Source organism: Bufo gargarizans, chromosome 3 (genome assembly GCF_014858855.1).
Source record: "Bufo gargarizans isolate SCDJY-AF-19 chromosome 3, ASM1485885v1, whole genome shotgun sequence".
NCBI lineage: Eukaryota > Metazoa > Chordata > Amphibia > Anura > Bufonidae > Bufo > Bufo gargarizans.
In genome coordinates, this window is record NC_058082.1 from 170,936,987 (window position 1) to 170,962,079 (window position 25,093).

Consider the following 25,093-nt stretch of genomic DNA (forward strand, 5'->3'; position numbering starts at 1 on the left):
GTGAGAGGCCGCCGGGCTAAAAGTACTGCATGTCCGACTTTTTAGTCCGGCGGCCTCTTGCCATGCACTGCCATGCTGTGTCGGAGCTCCGCCCCATCCCCATTATAGTCAATGGGGACGAAGCGGCATTCCGGCGGCACGGCAAAATAGCGGCAGTTAGTTATGTGTTTATTTTTATGATAATAAAAGTTTCATTTTTATTTATGTAAAAAAGAGAAAAGTAGTAATGCAGGCCAAAAACTGAATTAATATAGCCTTATGGCTATTGTTTTGAGTATTTTTTGCTAAATAATTCTGGGCCAACTAGGGTCAATTTTTTCTAGAATTCGATAACGCAACCAACGTGTTTCGTTCTAACAGATCTTAGTCATGGTATATCATGCCATGACTAAGATCTGTTAGATCGAAACGCGTTGGTGTGTTCAGGGGCGGATTGCCATACACCTTTTAAAGGGAAACTTTCCGGTAAGCCAATGCCCAGGGGGCCGCCTGAGTCCTCCTCACGGCCGGCTAGTGGAAGTTTTTGGAGATGTATTTTGTGCTGCTGACAGTATTCTGTGATGGGCTGTTGCATTTGACTCTGCTGGGGTGGTATAATGTGCCGCAATATGGTATTGCTGGCCACACCTACTTGTGTTGGCCATGCCTTCCATTAATGTGGACCCGACTACACGAATACTTTTAGTATTGTTTCCAGGGCCTCTTTAAGTTCCCAGTCCGCCCATTGTTGTGTTGCCACTTTCCATGTGGAGATGTATTTTTACATGAAGCCAAATCAAGATTTAATCTCGGTGATGGACATCTTTTCCCTTTTTCTCCTGGATTGCTTACGGACTGGGCTGGGTCCTTGCACAAGATGCTATATGGGTAGTGTTGGGTTGATTCCTGATTTACACAGAATAAAATATTGCCTACAGGTGAAACTCGAAAAAATTGAATATCGTGCAAAAGTCCATTTATTTCAGTAATGCAAATTAAAAGGAATTGCATTAGTGCAGCTTAAAATTCGAATTTTGTGAAAAGGTTCAATATTCTAGGCTCAGAGTGTCACACTCTAGTCAGCTAATTAATCCATACCCCCTGAGCAAAGGTACCTCATAATTGTGACTTTGGGCTTTCATAAGCTGTAAGCCATAATCATCCAAATTATATTACTGAAATAAAGTTGGTTTTACTATAGATGCAAAAGGTGATCCAGTTTTTCTTCAGCAAAACCACATTGGTTATCAAGTGCTTAGCAAGTGTTTACACACGTTGGGGGTAGGGCTGAAACGATTATTCGAATAACTCGATTAAATCGAGTCAAAAAATTCATCGATGCAGTTTCCCTGCATCGAGGAATCGTTCAGATCACGTGATCACGGAGCGGGAGTGAAATTAAGCGTCTCACTCACCGCTTCCGTGTCCTCCGGAGCCAGAGAGGCAGGACTGAGCGGCCGGCACAGCTGAGGGAGGAGGAGGAGGAGGAGGGAGTCTCTCCCTCCCCACTGTGCGCGGCTGCCGCTGAAGACCAAGGAGGAGGGGAGGGGAGGAGGAGAGGAGGGGAGGGACTGTGGCCACTGCACCACCAATGAATGTGCCGGCCATATCCCACAGGGTCCCCCTCCTCCCCCCCATCATTGGTGGCAGTGTCAGTTCCGATCGGAGCCCCAGCAGTGTAATGCTGGGGCTCCGATCGGTTACCATGGCAGCCAGGAGTCACGCTACTGAAGCCCTGGCTGCCATGGAATGTTAGTGAGCAGAGAGCAGCGCATTATACTCACGTGCGCTGTGGCCGCCGGTCGCTCCTTCTCATAGGTCTGTGCGGCGCATTGCTAATGCTGTAAGCATTAGCAATCCGCCGCACAGACAGAAGGAGCGACCGGCGGCCACAGCGCACGTGAGTATAATGCGCTGCTCTCTGCTCACTAACATTCCATGGCAGCCAGGGCTTCAGTAGCGTGACTCCTGGCTGCCATGGTAACCGATCGGAGCCCCAGCATTACACTGCTGGGGCTCCGATCGGAACTGACACTGCCACCAATGATGGGGGGGGGGAGGGGGACCCTGTGGCCACTGCCACCAATGATTAATACTGGGGAGGGGGGGTTGCGTTACGTTACGTTACCAGAGGGGGCATATCAGAGGCTGGGGGAGGCAGATCAGAGGCTGGGGGGAGGGGGGGGGGAGGCAGATCAGAGGCTGGGGGGAGGGGGGGGAGGCAGATCAGAGGCTGGGGGGAGGGGGGGGGAGGCAGATCAGAGGCTGGGGGGAGGGGGGGGGAGGCAGATCAGAGGCTGGGGGGAGGGGGGGGGAGGCAGATCAGAGGCTGGGGGGAGGGGGGGGGAGGCAGATCAGAGGCTGGGGGGAGGGGGGGGGGAGGCAGATCAGAGGCTGGGGGGAGGGGGGGGGGAGGCAGATCAGAGGCTGGGGGGAGGCAGATCAGAGGCTGGGGGGAGGGGGGGAGGCAGATCAGAGGCTGGGGGGAGGCAGATCAGAGGCTGGGGGGAGGGGGGGGGAGGCAGATCAGAGGCTGGGGGGAGGCAGATCAGAGGCTGGGGGGAGGGGGGAGGCAGATCAGAGGCTGGGGGAGGGGGGAGGCAGATCAGAGGCTGGGGGGAGGCAGATCAGAGGCTGGGGAGGGGGGGGGGGAGGCAGATCAGAGGCTGGGGGGAGGGGGGGGGAGGCAGATCAGAGGCTGGGGGGAGGGGGGGGGAGGCAGATCAGAGGCTGGGGGGAGGGGGGGGGGGAGGCAGATCAGAGGCTGGGGGGAGGGGGGGGGAGGCAGATCAGAGGCTGGGGGGAGGGGGGGAGGCAGATCAGAGGCTGGGGGGAGGCAGATCAGAGGCTGGGGGGAGGCAGATCAGAGGCTGGGGGGAGGCAGATCAGAGGCTGGGGGGAGGGGGGGGGCAGATCAGAGGCTGGGGGGAGGGGGGGGGAGGCAGATCAGAGGCTGGGGGGAGGGGGGGGAGGCAGATCAGAGGCTGGGGGGAGGCAGATCAGAGGCTGGGGGGAGGGGGGAGGCAGATCAGAGGCTGGGGGGGGGCAGATCAGAGGCTGGGGGGAGGGGGGGGCAGATCAGAGGCTGGGGGAGGGAGGGGGGGGCAGATCAGAGGCTGGGGGAGGGAGGGGGGGGCAGATCAGAGGCTGGGGGAGGGGGGGGGAGGCAGATCAGAGGCTGGGGGAGGGAGGGGGGGGCAGATCAGAGGCTGGGGGAGGGAGGGGGGGGCAGATCAGAGGCTGGGGGAGGGGGGGGGAGGCAGATCAGAGGCTGGGGGAGGGGGGGGGGAGGCAGATCAGAGGCTGGGGGAGGGGGGGGGAGGCAGATCAGAGGCTGGGGGAGGGGGGGGAGGCAGATCAGAGGCTGGGGGAGGGGGGGGAGGCAGATCAGAGGCTGGGGGAGGGGGGGAGGCAGATCAGAGGCTGGGGGGAGGGGGGGGAGGCAGATCAGAGGCTGGGGGGGAGGCAGATCAGAGGCTGGGGGGAGGGGGGGAGGCAGATCAGAGGCTGGGGGGAGGCAGATCAGAGGCTGGGGGGAGGGGGGGAGGCAGATCAGAGGCTGGGGGGAGGCAGATCAGAGGCTGGGGGGAGGGGGGGGGGAGGCAGATCAGAGGCTGGGGGGAGGGGGGGGAGGCAGATCAGAGGCTGGGGGGAGGGGGGGGGAGGCAGATCAGAGGCTGGGGGGAGGGGGGGGAGGCAGATCAGAGGCTGGGGGGAGGGGGGGGGAGGCAGATCAGAGGCTGGGGGGAGGGGGGGGGGAGGCAGATCAGAGGCTGGGGGGAGGGGGGGGGGAGGCAGATCAGAGGCTGGGGGGAGGGGGGGGGGAGGCAGATCAGAGGCTGGGGGGAGGGGGGGGGGAGGCAGATCAGAGGCTGGGGGGAGGGGGGGGGGAGGCAGATCAGAGGCTGGGGGGAGGGGGGGGGGGAGGCAGATCAGAGGCTGGGGGGAGGGGGGGGGGGAGGCAGATCAGAGGCTGGGGGGAGGGGGGGGGGAGGCAGATCAGAGGCTGGGGGGAGGGGGGGGGGAGGCAGATCAGAGGCTGGGGGGAGGGGGGGGGAGGCAGATCAGAGGCTGGGGGGAGGGGGGGGGGAAAGCAGATCAGAGGCTGGGGGGAGGGGGGGGAAAGCAGATCAGAGGCTGGGGGGGCAGATCAGAGGCAGGGGCAAGCAGATCAGAGGCTGGGGGGAGGCAGATGGAGAGTGGTTAATGGAGGCTGCAAGCACCACCTTGGCATGTATAAAGTTATTGGTTTAGAGAGGGGTTAATGAAGGCCAAGGTGCTTTCATTAACCTCTTCAGACCAATAACTTTATACATGCCTAATGCCAAGGTGCTTCCATTAACCCCTCCAAACCCAATGGGCATGTATAAAGTTATTGGTTTGGAGGGGTTAATGGAAGCACCTTGGCATTAGGCATGTATAAAGTTATTAACCCCTTCAAACCAATAACTTTATACATACCTAATTACGTACGTTATTTTAAGTAGCTTTTTCTTATTAGATTACTCGATGAATCGAGAAATATAATCGATAGAATACTCGATTACAAAAATATTCGTTTACTGCAGCCCTAGTTGGGGGTCATTTATTCAGACTCCATATGCCAGTTTGTGGCATAATAAGTTGCATGGGTTGGTTATGTAACTTTTAAAAAGCCTGTGCGTCTAAATTTTGGTGCATGTGGCGTGTTATGCCGTCCTTAACACTGGGGAGTGGCTAGGACAGGAAATGGGTGCATTTACACCAGGAAATAGGTGCAAATAATGTTTGAAATGTACTCTAGTCAGCGGCTAAATTAGATTTCAATCAAGGTGCATGGACTGGCGGAGGATGCACCTAATCCTCAGGCAGGGCAGGTGGTATCAAAGATTGAAATTTTTTAGCTTTAGGCCATATTTCCACATAGTGGTCGTGGGTTGGTAATATGCCACGCAGCTGAGAGCCACGTGGTCAAAACTGCAGCAGTTTTCCACGTTTTATCAGCATTAACAAGTGAAGCTTGTTAATGTGCTTCCGAACCATTAAAGGGGTTCTCCGGGAACTAAGAAAATGAAAATGAAAATGCTTAACTATTACTTTATTGTAAATATATTCCCATATACCTTTCATTATTTATAATGGCTCATTTTGTTTAGGGAGCAATGATTAGGAGAGAAAAAATGGCCGCTTTCCTATTAACACCCAAAACCTTTCCAAATCACACAGGAAGACTTTCAAGCACTAAGGTAAAGAGCTGCCTCATCCTCCTCTCCTACTTGTCAGGGGTTATGATCCTGAATACAGATTATAAGAACTTTAACTGAATCTCTGGGGAAATGGAGTCCATGAGGCGACATGAAGTACAGAGAGTATGGACAGGACAGACTGTGGTAATGAAGACTGCATACCTCTGTACTTCATGTCTCCTCATGAACTCCATTTCTACAGAGATTCAGCTGAAGATCATATTAAACTGTGTTCAGGATCATAATCCCTAACAAGTAGAGAGGACGATGAAACGGCTTTTTGGCTCACTGCTCTGAAGTAACTTGTCCTGCTGTGTGATTAAGGCCTCATGCACACGACCGTTGTGTGCATCCGTGGCCGTTGTGCCGTTTTCCGTTTTTTTTCGCGGACCCATTGACTTTCAATGGGTCCGTGGAAAAATCGGAAAGTGCACCGTTTTGCAGCTGAGGCCGTGATCCGTGTATCCTGTCCGTCAAAAAAATATGACCTGTCCTATTTTTTTGACGGACAACGGTTCACGGACCCATTCAAGTCAATGGGTCCGTGAAAGAACACGGATGCACACAAGATTGGCATCCGTGTCCGTGATCCGTGGCCGTAGGTTGCTTTCATACAGACGGATCCGAAGATCCGTCTGCATAAAAGCTTTTTCTGATCTAAGTTTTCACTTCGTGAAAACTCATTTCCGACAGTATATTCTAACACAGAAGCGTTCCCATGGTGATGGGGACGCTTCTAGTTAGAATACACTGCAAACTTTGTACAAGACTGCCCCCTGCTGCCTGGCAGCACCCGATCTCTTACAGGGGGATATGATAGCACAATTAACCCCTTCAGGTGCGGCACCTAAAGGGGTTAATTGTACTATCATATTCCCCTGTAAGAGATCAGGGCTGCCAGGCAGCAGGGGGCAGACCCCCCCCCCCCTCCCCAGTTTGAATATCGTTGGTGGCACAGTGTGCGCCCACCATCGCCCCCCCTCCCTCCCTCTATTGTAATAATTCGTTGGTGGCACAGTGTGCCCCCACCATCGCCCCCCCTCCCTCCCTATATTGTAATAAATCGTTGGTGGCATAGTGTGCCCCCACCATCGCCCCCCCCCCTCCCTCCCTCTATTGTATTAAATCGTTGGTGGCACAGTGTGCCAACCACCATCGCCCCCCCCCCCCCTCCCTCTATAGCAGTAACAACATTGGTGGCAGTGTGCGGTCTCCCATTCGCCCCCCCCCCCCCATCATTGGTGGCAGCGGAGTTCCGATCGGAGTCCCAGTTTAATCGCTGGGGCTCCGATCGGTAACCATGGCAACCAGGAAGCTACTGCAGCCCTGGTTGCCATGGTTACTTAGCAATAGTACAACAGTAGAAGATTCATACTTACCTGCTTGCTGCTGCGATGTCTGTGACCGGCCGGGAGCTCCTCCTACTGGTAAGTGACAGTTCTTTAGCAATGCGCCGCACAGACCTTTCACTTACCAGTAGGAGGAGCTCCCGGCCGGACACAGACATCGCAGCAGCAAGCAGGTAAGTATGAATCTTCTACAATTGTACTATTGCTAAGTAACCATGGCAACCAGGGCTGCAGTAGCGTCCTGGTTGCCATGGTTACCGATCGGAGCCCCAGCGATTAAACTGGGACTCCGATCGGAACTCCAGCTGCCACCAATGATGGGGGGGGGGGGGGGAATGGGAGACCGCACACTGCCACCAATGTTACTGCTATAGAGGGAGGGGGGGGGGCGATGGTGGTTGGCACACTGTGCCACCAACGATTATTTAATACAATAGAGGGAGGGAGGGGGGGGCGATGGTGGGCGCACACTGTGCCACCAACGATTTATTACAATAGAGGGAGGGAGGGGGGGGGCGATGGTGGGCGCACACTGTGCCACCAACGATATTCAAACTGGGGAGGGGGGGGTCTGCCCCCTGCTGCCTGGCAGCCCTGATCTCTTACAGGGGAATATGATAGTACAATTAATCCCTTTAGGTGCCGCACCTGAAGGGGTTAATTGTGCTATCATATCCCCCTGTAAGAGATCGGGTGCTGCCAGGCAGCAGGGGGCAGTCTTGTAGAAAGTTTGTAGTGTATTCTAACCTGAAGCGTCCCCATCACCATGGGAACGCCTCTGTGTTAGAATATACTGTCGGATCTGAGGTTCACGAAGTAGCTCATATCCGACAGTATATTCTAACATAGAGGCGTTCCCATGGTGATGGGGACGCTTCAAGTTAAAATATACCATCGGATTGGAGAAAACTCCAATCCGATGGTATAAAAGAACTCCAGACTTTACATTGAAAGTCAATGGGGACGGATCCGTTTGAAATGGCACCATATTGTGTCAACATCAAACGGATCCGTCCCCATTGACTTGCATTGTAATTCAGGACGGATCCGTTTGGCTCCGCACGGCCAGGCGGACACCAAAACGACTTTTTTTTCATGTCCGTGGATCCTCCAAAAATCAAGGAAGACCCACGGACGAAAAAACGGTCACGGATCACGGACCCACGGACCCCGTTTTTGCGGACCGTGAAAAAAAACTGTCGTGTGCATGAGGCCTAAGACAGGTCTTATGTGTACTAATAGGACGGTGGCCATTTTATTTCCCCCTGATGATTGCTCCCTAGACAAAACAAACCATTATAACTAATGAAAGGTATTTAGGAATATATTTATAATAAAGTAATATTTAAGTATTTTCATTTTCCTAATTCCCGGAGAACCCCTTTAAGCCATCCCAATAGTGCTTTTTAAAAAAAAAAAAATTATTGATTTTTTTTTCACCATGCGTGCGGCCATCCAGTTATTTCGGGGGAGTTCCAGGGGGTACGGAGCCTCTGTTCTCATGATGGTTGGGGCCCTAGTGGTAGTACCCCCACCGTCTGATACTTATTCCATATCAGTGATGGCCAGTTTGCATTGTTCGCCCGCGAACCTATGCGGGCTGCCATCTTTTTTCACAAGTCCGGCAAGGTACAGGTAAGCGATTGCATTTATGTTTTTGCATTTGTATCTGTATTTCGCCATAGCAATGTGCACCTGCATACAGGGTTGTGCTGGCTGAACCCCCCACATTTTTTTCTTTGTAGTATATATTGGAGTCGTGGCGATCTCCATGCAGTCATGCACACCTGACCAGTTAGTCTGCCCTGGAGGCTGGTTTTAAAGTCCGTATAAAACTGAGTCTGCTTATATAGCACCTTTTCCAGTAGCCATGTGGCTCCAGGAGAAGCATATAGTGGGCTCAGCATGCATGTTGGTACTTGCATCCCTGGATCCGATGAAAGCTGTAATGGCACCGGACGGGGTTAAAAGCAGAGTGTGCCTGGCGTGCATGCTGTACCTGCGCTCCCTGGACTTTGTGTGGCTGTCATGGCCCATAACAGGTAGGAACTAGTGTTGGGGACCACTCATGGAGGCGACCTTGACGTGGTGAGTGGCTTATTACGCTTTGGCCAAAATGTACACCAATGCCTCATTCAACATCCAGCATAGAGGCAGGGCAGAGTGCTGGTTGCAGAATGTGATTGCATTTGTGTTTTTGCACAGGTAAGCCCTTGCCTGTGCCTGTGCGCGAGCCGGTCTGAAAACAAGTGCAGTCAGCAGGAGCAGGCAGTTACGAGAACAGCCACCGGGGGCCTTCATCGGGCAGTTCTCGTAACTGCCTGCTCCCGGTGACCGCATTTGTTTTCAGACCGGCTCACGGCACAGGTAAGGGCTTACCTGTCCCCCGCCAGAGTTGTGAAAAAAGATCGCAGCCCGCATATGTTCGCGGGCGAACAATGCGAACTGGCCATCACCCCTATACTGTGGATAGGGGATAACTTTTACCTACCGCAATACCCCTTTAAAAAACAGAATGAGGAGACACAGCCCTAGGGCTCATATGTATTTTGCGGTCCGCAAAAAAAGCTATTAATGTCCGTGTGCATTACGTATTTTGCGGAATGGAACAACTGGCCCCTAATATAATAGTCCTATCCTTGTCCGTAATGCGGACAATAACAGGACATGTTCTATTTTTTTTCTTGCAAAACAGACATACGGAAACGGAATGCACACAGAGTAACTTCCGTATTTTTGTGGACCCGTTGAAATTAATGGTTCCATTTGCTGTGCGCAAAAAAAAATAAAAAATGGAACGGACACGAAAAGTAAATACGTTTGTGTGCATGAACCCTTACACACTATCACTATGAATGCAATTGAAATTGCAAATGAAAATACATAGGTGTTGAACTATGTTTAGAAGTGTGTAACGGAGCCAGTCAGAACAACCAGTTTGTTTTTATGTCTGTAAAAAAAATTATCTTTTTAGATATATATATTTTTTCCATTGAATGGGCGAGTCTGATCCACAAAAACAGACCACTATAGGGCCTGCACTGGGTTTCTCGATCGGAACACTGATCTGTTAAAAGAAACTGACATGTGAAAAGCTCTATTGACTTGTATAGATCAGGGTGCTATGCATTTTTATAGTCGTGTCAAAACCACTTAAAATTAAAATGCACAGTTGCAATATGATAGAATTCCGTATAACAATTGGGTTGTACTTGAGGAAACGACCTGTGACAGAATCTGGTTTTAATAAGTAATATTTTATGGTCTATTATATGAGCACAGCCACTATGTATTACAAGTATGTATGTAAACCTTTTGTACATATATATTTGACTAGCTGAATATTTTATGTCTGTATTTTGTTGAATATGTGTATTGGATCCTTATTGCCACCATTTTACAAAGACTTTTACCATTGTTACAAGGTGATGGGAATTTTTTTATTTTATATTTTAGGTATTGTTTTCCAATGAGTACTAATCAGTGATTTTTGTTCCTTTTTATATTTAGCTGGTCGTTGGAGGAGTCTCTTTTCTACTCCTGTTTCCTCTTTCCCATATAGTCCAGTTGCGAGACTCACTCCATTTTGCAACGGCTTAAATTCTCCCAGCATCCTTAAAACCCCAACTAAAGCAATACTAACACCAGAAAAGACAGGTAAACCTGCAACTTATTATTTTTTAAAATTTTGTATTAAAAATGTTGTGGGTTTTCATTATCATCAGTAAATTATTTTTACATTTTTTTTCAATTTGTGATACGGTTTTTACATCTCAATTTTTCTTCTCATTGTAATTTTAGTTGTTTTCATATCATAGCTTCACTTAAAGGGAATGTGTTATCAGAAAATGACCTATTGTTTAAATCATATTTTTATGTTAAGCATTTTTTTTTTTTTTTTTTTTTGGTGATTTGTTTTAATTTTCCATGTCACTATAAAAAAATAAAAAATAAAAATCCTAAAATCCTGCAGTTTTCTCACTGGCCACTAGGTCTAATACTATATTGGAACTTCCTGTTATGTACAGGTAAATTTCCGGTAGCCACCTCTGTACAGGTCTGCTGTGATGTCACCTACTGTGAATGTTGGATCCTTTATCTACTGCTTCCTGACATCTGCTCAGGTCACACAGCATGCTTACAAACCCTCCCATAGACGTCAAGGAGGTACCCGCCTTTCATTGTGGCTGCTCTCAAAGAACAGGGGGTTTTGACATATGTTGGGCCTAGTGGCCAGTGTGAAAATTGCTGTATTTTTATTTTTTTTTGACATGCAAGTTAAAAAAAAATGTTTAACATAAAAACTTGCTGAAGAAAATAGGTAATTTTCTGATCTCACATTTCATTTAACATTTTATTAAATGTCTCTCAAAGCTCTCCTTCAAAATGCAGTTTGTATTACTAGACGGGCACTAAACCAGTAATATCGAAATAATTTTGTAGAACCAAAGATCATTCAATGTACCTGAGTTTAATCAAAGTTGAACTACATAGTAGGTTACTTACATGGCAGTTGTCCACTGATTCCAGGCCTCGTACTTCAATATTTGGCACTTTAGTGAGAACATTGGCTGACCAAGGGCCAAGCGAGCGATAATGACATATATTTGAGAATGCATATTAACCAATTTGGATTTAAAGTATTTAGAAACTTTTTGGTTTCAAGTTTTTAGCCATTGTATGAGCTGGAAAGGATGGTTGCTGAGTCCTTCAGTGTAATTAATGTATTTTTTTATATTTTATGATTAAAATAAAAAATGAAAATTGTACATCACATAGTACACGACATTCTCTTTCAAACACAGCTAGAAGCAGCCCTGTATCTCACATTGATCCAGAGCTCCCTCATTCATTGCTTTTCTCTGATTATTTCAAGCTGGCAGTTCAGGGGACGTGTCCTTTCTGCTGCAGCTCTCTTCCTGTACGTGTCACAGCTTCAGTAGATATGGCTTGTGGCAGCTGAAGGATGGAACTGAGCACGTGCGTCCACCGCAGCCAGTTGGACAGAGAAGTAAGGAAAAGAACAAACAGGTGGCGCTATATACAGATACATTTTATTGAATAATAATTAATTACATGCAATTAGAAAAGTATTCACATCCAGGTGCTGGTTTGAAAAATGTAGAATATTTTTTTCTTTTTGTGGCACAACCCTTGTAGTGGTTATACAAGTCAAGACTTTCTTTCTTATAAACACAAAATAAATGTCTGAGAACAAACACATAAAAGGGTCTGTGGTTTAAAGGGGTTTTCTGGGCTTTACAAAAAAAAAAAAACCTGTACTGTCTTCTAATGTGGAGCGAGGGACAGGTAAGAGCACTTACACTTTCCCGTAACTCTAATACCATTGACATTTTATTGCGATCTAGGACTGTCTTTTTTTGCGAGTTTTGATGATGGTTCTCATCATTTGAGATTAGGAGCAGTGTGAAAATACTGTCCGGCGTTCCACTAGATCAGCATATAAGTGTCACATCAGAGGTTCATCCGGGTCCCTTATATCAAATCTTCAAAAAGAATATTAGCAGCGACCAGTATCTTGGTTTCTGTCACTCTCCTTTGAAACTGTTGAGTGTGTCTTAAGTGCACTTAAGGAGCTCCTTTCAAGCTGTAATAACCTTTTGTATATTTGTGCCATGCTTATGTTCAGCACACCAAGATGTTGCATACAGAGCCAGAGAAGACTAAGCAGAACCATTCAATAGCGTTTCTTTTAAACATACTTTGAATCGGGGACAAATCAGCAGGACATCGCTCTTTTTAATGAGCTGTGTTCTATAATAAAAAGCCTTCTATATAGCTATACATTGCTGACTTGTGTAATGCATTTGTGTGCACATCCCGCTCTACAGTAAAACAGATTTCTTTAGAGATATTGGGTCTCTTCGAATATTCCTGGTGTCTTGGGAGATCCTTCTCTTGTCTAATCATTATTCCTTCTCAGATGAATGTCCGTGTGAACACATTTCTGTGCAATTATTAGGCCTCGGCTACACTGAAACCTTTGGTAGCATGACTGAATCATTTTAACTATTGAACTACAGCTGCACTCCAAAAGCATGCACTCAGTTGAATGCAATCTCATAGACTGGAACTGTCACTCAGTAGCTGAAATCAATCAGTTGTGCTACAAAAAACCCGGCAACAAATTTGGTATAATGTGCAGATTTAGTGACCCAAGCTTGTCGTCTTATGTTTTGTACAGTTTCCCTGATTATGTAATATAGAAGTGTCTGGATCTCCGCTTTTCATTTCATATTGTGCCATGGTACGGCCACATTGATGCAGTTTTTGAATCCAAAACCCTAAAAGGAGAAAATGTATAGAAAAGTAAAGGGACTACTCCATTATTTATTAATTAATTAATTTTTTGTATTAATTTATTTTGATCCATTCCTGGTTTTGGCTTCAAACTGCATCAACAAATGTTACCTACCAGTTTAAAGACACCGGCTAAAGCATCTGTCGCTCCATTAGAATGGGACACACTATGGCAGGTATCGAAAGTGATCTGATGGCTCAATCACTCTCTGTAGAAGAGAGTCATCTGTCTGCTGCTTGTGACTTTCTTAGACGACACATAAAGATGGTAACAACATCTGTAAAAGTTGTACTATTTCTCACTCCACCAGTGTGGTACTGTATATGTTGTACCCCCTACTTACTGTAGAAGGGTTTTCTTGTTTTTCAGGTTACAATATGAAGACTTCACCCTTGAGCCCACAGTCTTCAATAGACAGTGAACTCAGCACCTCCGAGCTGGAAGATGATTCAATCTCCATGGGTTACAAACTACAGGACCTGACTGATGTCCAGATCATGGCACGGTTACAAGAAGAAAGTAAGGAATGTGTGAACCTTTTATTTTATTTTTATATTTTTTTTTTGCAGCTTTAGTATTTTCTTTAAAATTTTAGGTACATTATGTAAATTGTAAAATTATGTCAAAAGGTGACTATGTCAAAAGGTGACAGCATGACTTCATGGTACTGAAAGTACTGTTGATGGTAGGCTAATATTCAGCAGGCCCTCTGCTCTTGTATATTGTGTGTGTATAATTATATATAATGTGTAGCAAGAGTTGCATAGTACCGTGGTAGCCAGAAAAACTGTGTGCTGTAGAATACATACAAAAGTATTATTGGAGTGACACTTTTATTGGCTAATCAGCAAAAATCATATTGCAAGCTATCAGAGCACATGGCTCCTTCAGGCAAGATTAGAAAATTTGGCACATAGTTTGAGTCTTGAGTATATTGAGGAGAACTCTCTGCACTGCCATCTCCTGCCCCTCCAAGCAGCCATTGGCAGATGGTGATGGTGTTTCTGTGCACAGAGGCCTGCCAGTAACCGTGGGTAAAGGCGGAGGAACGCTTATCTTATAAATACATTGTACATAACCTATGCGCCTGGTGTTTTAGCTAACAGGAAAGTGGCGCTATACCCATACTATACTGTCCTTACATAGATTAATAGCAAAATCGCTTGAAGGGGTTGACAACATGAGAAAGCAATTAAAGGTGATCTGTGATAGAAAATGTATAGGTAAAAATCTGCCTTTCATTTAAAAGGGTTTTTTTTTTTTTTTTTTTTTTTTTTTTTACTGATGTCCTGTCCTCCTGGATAGGTCATCGCTATCTGATCGTCGGGGGCCCAGCACCCAGGACCCCCACCGATCAGCTGTTTGAGAAGGCACCGGTGTTCCTGTGTAGCGCCGCTGCCTTCTGGCAGCTTACCAAGCACGATGCCATACATTGTATAGCGTTTGTGCTTGGTATCACACCCAGCCCCATTCACTTCAATGGGCCTGAGCTGTGCCTAGGCTCTGTGACACACGAATGTGTCGTCACATGGGCTAGGAAAAGCAGAGAGAAGGGTGTGGCGCTGCATTCTTAAACAGCTGATCGGCGGGGTTCCAGGTGTCTGATCCCCACCGATCAAATACTGATGACCTATCCTGAGGATAGGTCATCCATTATTTAAAAAAAAATCTTGGAAACCCCTTTTAATGTACGAAGTTCTTCCAAAGCATGGGCCTTGTTATCTAATTTTACATTCTTAAATTTCTACTATACTTGATAAATGCTGGATTCTGTTTGGATATGTCTCCTGTATTCATCAAAACCGTGAATGTATAGATAATGGAGACAATTTATACGTATTACATTATACGTATTATCTTAAAGCTGCTTATTTCTTTTGCAGGCCTTAGGCAAGATTTTGCATCTACCTCCACTTGTAGTTCAGTATCAAGACATCGCTCAAGCCTTTCTCCGTATTCTGGAAAGAAAATCTCATGTGCCAGTAGTGATCAGGAATCAGACCGTTATAGTGTTGACGATGATGATGAAGAATTTGATCTGCTACCACCACCTCAACCAAGACTGAGTCGGTGCTCTCCTTTCCAACGAGGCATTCCTCACTCGCAAACTTTCTCTAGTATTCGGGAATGCAGGAGAAGCCCCAGTTCTCAGTTCCTGAATTCGAATGGATATCAGCAATACAGTTTTTCTTCTCAAGTTCAGACTCCAGAGCAACCACAAAATAGAACTAATGCAGGTAAAAAATATTCTGTCGTAGTGGTTATACATACTGTTAAATAGTAGATCTGAAGATTGAGCTTATATTGCAGGCATAATTTGAGTAACTGAATTAACCAGGTAAGTGTCCAAGGTAACCACATATTTCTGGTTCTGAGCTGCCGTAGACTTTGACAGAACCCATATTGTTGCTGTATTGATCAGGATCTACTTTGAACTGGTGGTACCCTGACTAGTTATCTGATGGGATCACATTTGGAGTATTTGAATTTATAAAACAAATGCCCCTAACCCATTTACCACTTGTATATTTGAATGGAGGTGATGCTACATAGATGTAGACAAAGCTCGGATAATTGGAACATTTAATGGCAAGGCAACACTCCAGAATGAGGAAACATTTTCGGCTTGAGAATCATATGCATTTATTATGTTCTGAGAGGAGACAGCATAAAAAATAAAAAAAACTTTATTAGGCCTCTATATTCCCTAGGCCAGTGATGGCGAACCTTTTAAAGGCCGAGTGCCCAAACTGCAACCCAAAACCCACTTATTTATTGCAAAGTGCCAACATAGCAATTTAACCTGAATACTACAGTCCAATATAGTATATCTTCCATGTACTCTATAATTTAGCTATAACAGCCTGCCTACATTCAGTGCGCTGCCCGTGCTGTTCATAGTGCGCCCTGCGCTGATGAATGGCAGGAAAAGTCTAAGGCATATTGGTACACCATAGACTTTTTCCAGAGTGCGGGTGCCCACAGAGGGCGCTCTGAGTGCCACCTCTGGCAGCCGTGCCATAGGTTCGCCATCACTGCCCTAGGCAATAAAGTTCTATTAGGTTAACAAATATTTGACCTGCATTTAACTACTGGTTTCATATCCCCTTGTTAATGCAAATATTCACATTGATCTTTTATGTACTTTAGCATTACTCTGCTCAAATATGAACTCAGTCGCAGATTCTGTTATATGTAGTAGGAAAAAGAACTGCATGCAGTGCTACTTTTCGCACCAATACAATGGTCAGTGGGGTTATTATTCTTTTTAAAGCGCCATTAATTCCATAGCTCTGTACATCCAGCTGGGGTTACACAGAAATAAAAAAACACAGTAAACCAGAAACTATTAACAGATGGTACAGCGGGGTAGAGGACCCTGCCCGCAAGAGCTTGCAATCTATAAGGGAAGGAGAAACACACAGTAGGTGAGGGTATAGGCTGCTCTTGTGGCTGTGTGGTGGCAGCATGCTCATTGCAGAGTGTGGGCTTTCCTGAAAAGGTGGGTTTTTAGGTCACTCTTGAGGCTTTGCATGTTGGGGTAGTGAGTTCCAGAGTAGGGGAGAGGCTTATGAGAAATCTTGTAGTTGATTGTGTAAGGAAGGGGTGAGAGGAGAACAGAGGAGGAGGTCCTGTGAGAATCTGAGATTAGGTGTGGGGATGTATCGAGAAAGCAGGTCAGAGATGTATGGAGGGGCTGGGTTGCGGACGGCCTTATATGTAGTTGTAAGTATTTTAAACTGAATTTACTGGGCAATAGGGAGCCAGTGAAGAGATTGGCAGAGGGGGGAAGCAGGGGAGAAACGAGGGGAGAGGTGGATTAACCTGGCAGCAGAGTTGAGAATAGATTGGTGTGAAGCGAGAGTGCTGGATGGGAGTCCACACAGGAGGATGTTGCAGTAGTCCAGGGGGGAGATGACTAGAGCATGCACTAGTATTTTAGTTGACCCACAGGTGAGGAAGACGCAAATATGAGAGATGTTCTAAAGTTGGAAATGGCAGGTGAGGGTGAGGGTTTGAATGTGTGGCTTAAAGGACAGGGCAGAATCCAATGTTACCCCCAGGCAGCGGGCCTGCGAGACTTGAGAAAGTGTTGTGCTATTAACTGTTATGGACAGGTCGGGTAGGGGGGCTGAGTGACATGTGGGAAAGACAATTAATTCAATTTTCTCCATGTTGAGTTGAATGAAATATTGCTGACAGACACACTGGGATTCTAGATAAGAGGGAAGAAACATCTGGGCCGGATAGGTAGATTTAAGTGTTGTCAGCATAGAGTTGGTATGGGAAGCCATGGGACTCTATGAGCTGTCCCAGGCTGAATGTATAAGTGGAGAAAAGCAGGAGACCCAGGACAGAGCCTTGAGGGACACTAACAGAAAGGGGGTGTGATGATGAGGTAGTGTATTAATGGGAAACGCTGAAGGTTCTGTTGGTGAGTTATAAGGAGATCCAGGAGAGAGCCTGGTCTTTGGCGCCAATGGAAGAGAGGATTTGTAAGAGGAGAGAATGGTCAACAGTGTTGAAGACAGAGGAAAGGTCAAGAAGGAGGAGCACAGAGTACTGACGTGTAACTTTGGCAGCTAGAAGATCGTTGGCGACTTTGGTTAGGGCAGTTTCAGTGCAGTGATTTGGTCTGAAGCCGGATTGCATCTGATCAAAAAATGATTGGGATGAAAGGTGAGAGGACAATTTGAGATGGACATGTTCTAGGAGTTTGGACGCAAATGGGATCAGTGAAATAGGATGATAAAGAGGATGGGTCCAGGAAAGGTTTCTTGAGTATGGCTGCGACGGTTGCATGTTTAAAAGAGTAAGGGAAGATACCAGTGGTTAGAGATAGGTTGAAGAGGTGGGTTATGGCAGGGATAATTATAGTGAGGTTAGGGACGAGGTGGGATGGGATTAGGTCAAGGGCACAAGTGGTGAGGTGGGACTTGGAGACTAAGTTGGAAAGCTTTTCTTTTGTGATGGTGGTAAACTGGGTTATGTGGGAAGAGCTTTGGGTGGGTGTGTAGGGGTGTAGTGGGGGATTTTTAAAGCTTTCACAGATTTTATTGGTTTTTATCTCTGAAATATGAGGCAAAGTCTTCAGCTGAAATGAGGGGTGTGGAAGGGGGCACGGGGGACGGAGTAGAGTTAAAGGTATTAAACAGTTGTTTGGGGTTATGGGAGAAAGAGGATATGAGAGTAGTGAAGTAGTCCTGTTTAGAGGAGGTGAGTGCAGAGTTGAATGTGAGAACAGCTTCTTTGTATGAGAGAAAGTCCTCCTTAGAGTGGGTTTTCTTGTGTGTGTGTGAGAGGGGCGACTGAGTCAAGGGCTGAAGTAACTGAGGTGTTGTCAGGCTCCATTGATGCTCATCGAGCAAACTGATCCATCACAGAGTTGAGCTTCCATTATAAATGTAAACCACAAGGCAGATGTGAACAGAGCCTTACTGATCTGCACACATTTATTGATGAATACTTTTATTGCATTTGATTTCTCTTACAATGGGTTTCTTTTTCCCCTAGATAAATTGCGTAGAAGCATGCCCAATTTGGCTCGAATGCCCGGCACAGCAACAACAACGACCTCCACTGTGGTTTCTCCAGTTACAGTACGCAATAGCCTAAGTTTTGATTCTAATCTGCATGGAGCTGCAAATGGATTATCCAGATTGCAGTCTAGTAGTAAGTATCTAAACCTGTCTACTTAATATGTACTGAATGTTAACCTACATTTTAAACTTAGTTGTAGTTTAAAATTATTTGTAGGCTAGCCTGCCCAATATGAAAGTCACACCTTGTTGGCTTCTTTGTTTCTGTATGTACAATTCGACTACTCCTGGAAAGTTCCTATTCATAACTGATGCCTCAGAGGGGAGGTTCAGTGCAGGCCTGTGTATAAGGAGACATAGGCTCTCTTCCAGAATGTATGCTGCAAGACCAGCATGGACACTAGGCTGTTTGATTTAAATAAAAACAAAACCTTACTGTACGTTGAGTCTTTGAGTGACTTGCTGCAACTTTACGTACAGTTGGTGTTGGCCGTTACATACAGATCTTATCCTGTTGCAGCAGTCCGGATTGGAGCTAACTCTCAACCCAGCCGTTTAAACCCTTACATGCCTTGGTCAACAGCAAATAGAGCATCAGAATCCTTTTTCCACCCCTTAAACTGGGCCAGCTTTTTTTTTTCTGCCATCCATGAGCCATAATTTTTGAAAACTCCGTTCACATAGTCATAAGAGAACCTATTTTTTACAGAGCAAGTTCTATTTTTGATGGCACCATTTAATTTGCCATAACGTGTACTGGAAAATGGGGGTGGGGGACAACCCCCCCCAAATTTTTTTTTTTTTTTTAGTAAGGCCTCATGCATCCGACCGTTGTGTGTGTCCGTTGTTCCGTTTTCCGTGATTTTCTGCGGACCCATTGACTTTCAATTGGTCCGTTGAAAACTCTGAAAATACACCGTTGTTCATCCGCGTCCGTGATCCGTGTTTCCTGTCCGTCAAAAAAAATATGACCTGTCCTATTTTGTTTTTTGACGGACAACGGTTCACGGACCAATTCAAGTCAATGGGTCCGTGAAAAAACACGGATGCACACAAGATTGTCGTCCGTGATCCGTGTCCGTATGCTACTTTCATACAGATGGATCCGAAGAGCCGTCTGCATAAAATATTTTTCAGAGCTTATCCGACAGTATATTCTAACACAGAGGCGTTCCCATAGTGATGGGGACGCTTCAAGTTAGAATATACTACGAACTGTGTACATGACTGCCCCCTGCTGCCTTGCAGCACCTGAGCTCTTACAGGGGGATGTGATCCGCACAATTAACCCCTCAGGTGCCGCACCTGAGGGGTTAATTGTGCGTATCATAGCCCCCTGTGAGAGATCAGGGGCTGCCAGGCAACAGGGGGCAGACCCCCCCTCCCTCCCCAGTTTTAATTTCATTGGTGGCCAGTGCGGCCCCCCCCCCCTCCCTCTATTGTATTAATTTCATTGGTGGCCAGCGTGCACCCGCCAAGGCCCCCCTCCCTCCCTCTATTGTATTAATTCCATTGGTGGCCAGTGTGCGCCCCGGCCCCCCCTCTATTGTATTAATTTCATTGGTGGTCAGTGTGCGGCCTCCCCCCCCCCCCCCCCCCCCCCCCCCCACCCAGATCATTGGTGGCAGCAGAGAGTTCCGATCAGAGTCCCAGTTTAATCGCTGGGCTCCGATCGGTAACCATGGCAACCAGGACGCTACTGCAGTCCTGGTTGCCATGGTTACTTAGCAATATTAGAAGCATCATACTTAAGTAACCATGGCAACCAGGACTGCAGTAGAGAAATTAATACAGTAGAGGGGGGGGCCGCACTGGCCACCAATGAAATTTAAACTGGGGAGGGAGTGGGGTCTGCACCTGAGGGGTTAATTGTGCGGATCACATCCCCCTGTAAGAGATCGGGTGCTGCCAGGCAGCAGGGGGCAGTCATGTACACAGTTCGTAGTATATTCTAACTTGAAGCGTCCCCATCACTATGGGAACACCTCTGTGTTAGAATATACTGTCGGATCTGAGTTTTCACGATCGAACTCAAATCCGATGGTATATTCTAACATAGAGGCATTCCCATGGTGATTGGATATACCATCGGATTGGAGAAAACTCTGATCTGATGGTATAATAGGGACTCCTGACTTTACATTGAAAGTCAATGGGGGACGGATCCGTTTGCAATTGCACCATATTGTGTCAACGTCAAACTGATCCGTCCCCATTGACTTGCATTGTAAGTCAGGACGGATCCGTTTGGCTCCGCACGGCCAGGCGGACACCAAAACGACTTTTTCCTTCATGTCCGTGGATCCTCAAAAAATCGAGGAAGAAAAAACGGACACGGAACTACGAAACCCGTTTTTGCGGACCGCCCAAAAAAAACGGTCATGTGCATGAGGCCTAATTGTGAGAATTTTAAGGCATTCACTGTGCATTAAAGTTATTTTTCAGTTATAACAATTTTTAAGCAAGTGCCCGCAGCCTGCCTGCTTAAACAGAAGATTCATACCCATCTGCACCACGCCGCTCTGGTCCTCCCTGCAACCTCCACTGTCTCCTTCTTCTGGCCTCCACACTGTTTACATCCGGTCATGCAAAAACATGGTCGAATACACTGCGGCCAAAAGCAGCACGTCACTGCTGAAGCTAGTAACTTTTTTCTCCCCAATTTTTGAGCTGAGTGTATCTCCTGACGGTCACTCAAGGCAATACAGAATGATTGCAGTGGTGGACACCCCAGTGTAATCTGGCACAACTAAGGCTGAGTTCACCCCTGAGTTATTTGGTCAGTTATTTCCATCAGTTGAAAAAAGAGAGGCTCCGGCACCAAGCGTGGACGTAGAAAAAGTTCCCAATCTTTATTCAGCAATTTTCATATATACAGCAAACAGTGGCACAGACTCCCACTTAATCCCAGGGATTGCCTGGGATTAAGTGGGAGCCTGTGCCACTGTTTGCTGTATATATGAAAATTGCTGAATAAAGATTGGGAACTTTTTCTACGTCCACGCTTGGTGCCGGAGCCTCTCTTTTTTCAATTGAATCTACCACACGGACTGACTTGGGTCCGCCCCGTGCACAGCTACATTGGACATGTGAGGTGAGCTGGCTTTTCTTCCTTTGCATATTTCCATCAGTTATTGTGAACCAAAACCACTAGTGAAGCCTACTCAGAGATCAGGTATAAAGGAAAGATTTGCACCTATTCTGTATTTTTTGACCCGCACCTGGCTTTGGCTTACAATAACTGATTCAAATAACTGAAGTGTGAACTCAGCCTAACTCCATGTTAACAGTAGCTCCCTTATTTTCATACAAAATAAAGTTTTATTGAGATTATTCATGATTGATTGAGTTTTGGTAAGTATCTAAACGATACAGCCTTTAACCACAATGGAATACATTTTATATATTGTTTGCATGCATTATTATTGGGATATAAATGATAGTTATTTCCAATTAAAACAAAAGTTTCATTTTTTGAGAAGTAATAAAACATTACATCAACCTCCATAGATTAAGGAATAAGATGAATTGTTAATATTTAATATTGCCATACCATTGAGCTCACACATTCAGGATACCGTTTTGTCTGTGGCCAAAAACCCTAATCAATAATTTGCTTACTTTGATCCAAGCAAAAGATGTTGGAATATTTCTAACCTGCTTGTGAATGAAGCACAGCTTGTTGATCTGATGAATTGGTCATCAAAGTCTCACCACTGGCAAGGGCAACTGAATAGTTGCCAGCCTCTGGAGATCTTCTTGGCTTGAAGTGTATCCCTTGATTTGTTCACCTATTTGTACGCCTAAAATTCACTTGCAGATAGGATGTGCAGATTTAAAGCTCATACAGATGTTAAAAAGATGTTTGATTTCACAGATTTTATAACTTTAGAAAAGTGTCTTGATACTTTTAGATTATACTGTATTATTTAGAATTTTTTTGCGGGGGATTGGCATATGTTATTGAAAATTAGGGCAAACTTAAAGGGGTTATCAGAGTTATGGGGAAAAAAATTAAACCTCATAAAACTCATCAGGACACGCATATACATTAGTTAAGCTTGATTTCTTAAGAGGAAAAACCCATACTTACACCTTTTCATGGTTCTGTTATTGCTGTGTTTACATGCTGAAGTACATGCTGAGGGGGCGTATAACAACAATGCCTGAGCTCTCCCTCATGAATAGTTGTGGGTGTGAACAATCTGACCTCCCCCTCACCCTGCTCTGCACATCCTAACTTTGCATTAAAAAAACTGTCACATGATCATTGACTAGCTCACACAGGCAGATCTTCCTGTCACATTGCAGATACAAAGGATAAGTTCTGCTAGTTATACAGTTGCAAGAAAAAGTATGTGAACCCTTTGGAATGATATGGATTTCTGCACACATTGGTCATAAAATGTGATCTGATCTTCATCTAAGTCACAACAATAGACAATCACAGTCTGCTTAAACTAATAACACACAAATAATTAAATGTTACCATGTTTCTATTGAACACACCATGTAAACATTCACAGTGCAGGTAAAAAAAGTATGTGAACCCCTAGACTAATGACATCTCCAAGAGCTAATTGGAGTGAGGTGTCAGCCAACTGGAGTCCAATCAATGAGATGAGATTGGAGGTGTTGGTTACAGCTGCCCTGCCCTATAAAAAACACACACCAGTTCTGGGTTTGCTTTTCACAAGAAGCATTGCCTGATGTGAATGATGCCTCGCACAAATGAGCTCTCAGAAGACCTACGATTAAGAATTGTTGATTTGCATAAAGCTGAAAAGCGTTATAAAAGTATCTCCAAAAGCCTTGCTGTTCATCAGTCCACGGTAAGACAAATTGTCTATAAATGGAGAAAGTTCAGCACTGCTGCTATTCTCCTTAGAAGTGGCCGTCCTGTAAAAATTACTGCAAGAGGACAGCGCAGACTGCTCCATGAGGTGAAGAAGAATCCTAGAGTGTCAGCTAAAGACTTACAAAAGTCTCTGGCATATGCTAACATCCCTGTTAGCGAATATACGATAGGTAAAACACTAAACAAGAATAGATTTCATGAGAGGATACCACAGAGGAAGCCACTGCTGTCCAAAAAAACATTGCTGCACGTTTAGTTTGCACAAGAGCACCTGGATGTTCCACAGCAGTACTGGCAAAATATTCTCTGGACAGATGAAACCAAAGTTGAGTTGTTTGGAAGAAACACACACCACTATGTGTGGAGAAAAAGAGGCACAGCACACAAACATCAAAACCTCATCCCAACTGTGAAGTATAGTGGTGGGGGCATCATGGTTTGGGGCTGCTTTGCTGCGTCAGGGCCTGGACGGATTGCTATAATCGAAGGAAAAATTAATTCCCAAGTTTATCAAGACATTTTGCAGGAGAACTTAAGGCCATCTTTCCAGCAGCTGAAGCTCAACAGAAGATGGGTGTTGCAACAGGACAACGACCCAAAGCATAGAAGTAAATCAACAACAGAATGGCCTAAATAGAAGAAAATATGCCTTCTAGAGTGGCCCAGTCAGAGTCCTGACCTCAACCCGATTGAGATGCTGTGACATGACCTCAAGAAAGCGATTCACACCAGACATCCCAAGAATATTGCTGAACTGAAACAGTTCTGTAAAGAGGAATGGTCAAGAATTACTCCTGACCGTTGTGCATGTCTGATCTGCAACTACTGGAAACGTTTGGTTGAAGTTATTGCTGCCAAAGGAGGTTCAACCAGTTATTAAATCCAAGGGTTTACATACTTTTTCCATCTGCACTGTGAATGTTTACATGGTGTGTTCAATAAAAACATGGTAACATTTAATTCTTTGTGTATTATTAGTTTAAGCAGACTGTGGTTGTCTATCATATCTATCAGATCATATTTTATGACCAATTTGTGCAGAAATCCATATAAATTAAATAAAGGGTTCACATCCTTTTTCTTGCAACTGTGTGTGTGTATATATTATATTAGTCTGTTATTGCAGCTCACTCCTATTCACTTGAATCAGCATGTGCTGCAGTACCAGACACATTGCATGCAAAAAGTGGTGCTCTCTATGGACCTCAGAGGTATGAGGGGTGAGAGGTTCTGTGGTACAGAGTTACGAGCATCTACACAGCAACTTAGCTGATTGCATAGGTTTTCAACGGGATTCAGGTCTGGAGAAAGTGCAGGCCAGTCCTTTGGAGGTACCCCAGTCTCCAGCAGCCGTTCCCTAATGATGCGGCCTTGATGAGCTGGCGCATTTTCATTCATTAAGATGAAATTAGGACTGTGTCGTTCATGTAAAGGCACAATGGCTGGATTAATGATGTTATTCAAGTAGTATGGGCTTGTCACTGTACCATTCACAAAGTGTAAGGCAGATCTGTATTGACTAGACACACCCACCCACACTGTAACCATCAAAGGATCATCTGGTGACAACAGTTAGCAGTCTTCTTGACGTCCTGGCTGACATTATTGGCAGCCATAATTTCTGCTCAGTGTGAATCAGATTTCATCAGTGAGAAGCACGGAGTCCTACTGGTCCCTCGTCCATTGTAGATGCGACCTGGCCCATGCAAGACGATGACGCTTGTGCCTGGTGGTGTGGTCAGGTACTCTTGCAGGTCGTCTAGCACGCAGACCACGCTGATGTAAATGGTTTTGAATGTTCTGACGTGACACTTGGGTGC

At 46.0% G+C, this 25,093-nt stretch overlaps 1 protein-coding gene across 3 annotated transcripts in view; it reads left to right on the forward strand.

The window, feature by feature from the left end:
• SLAIN1 (SLAIN motif family member 1) overlaps positions 1-25,093 on the forward strand; it is a 75,369-nt gene that overhangs the window by 31,706 nt on the left and 18,570 nt on the right. Inside the window, exons 3-6 of one of the 3 annotated variants that reach the window (XM_044287954.1) lie at positions 10,064-10,210; positions 13,245-13,394; positions 14,759-15,112; positions 18,390-18,548. In XM_044287954.1, the coding sequence (XP_044143889.1) occupies positions 10,064-10,210; positions 13,245-13,394; positions 14,759-15,112; positions 18,390-18,548 (810 nt within the window). Of the gene's footprint in view, positions 1-10,063; positions 10,211-13,244; positions 13,395-14,758; positions 15,113-18,389; positions 18,549-25,093 lie in introns of those variants that run through there. The other 2 variants (XM_044287955.1, XM_044287956.1) reach the window with 2 other exon arrangements.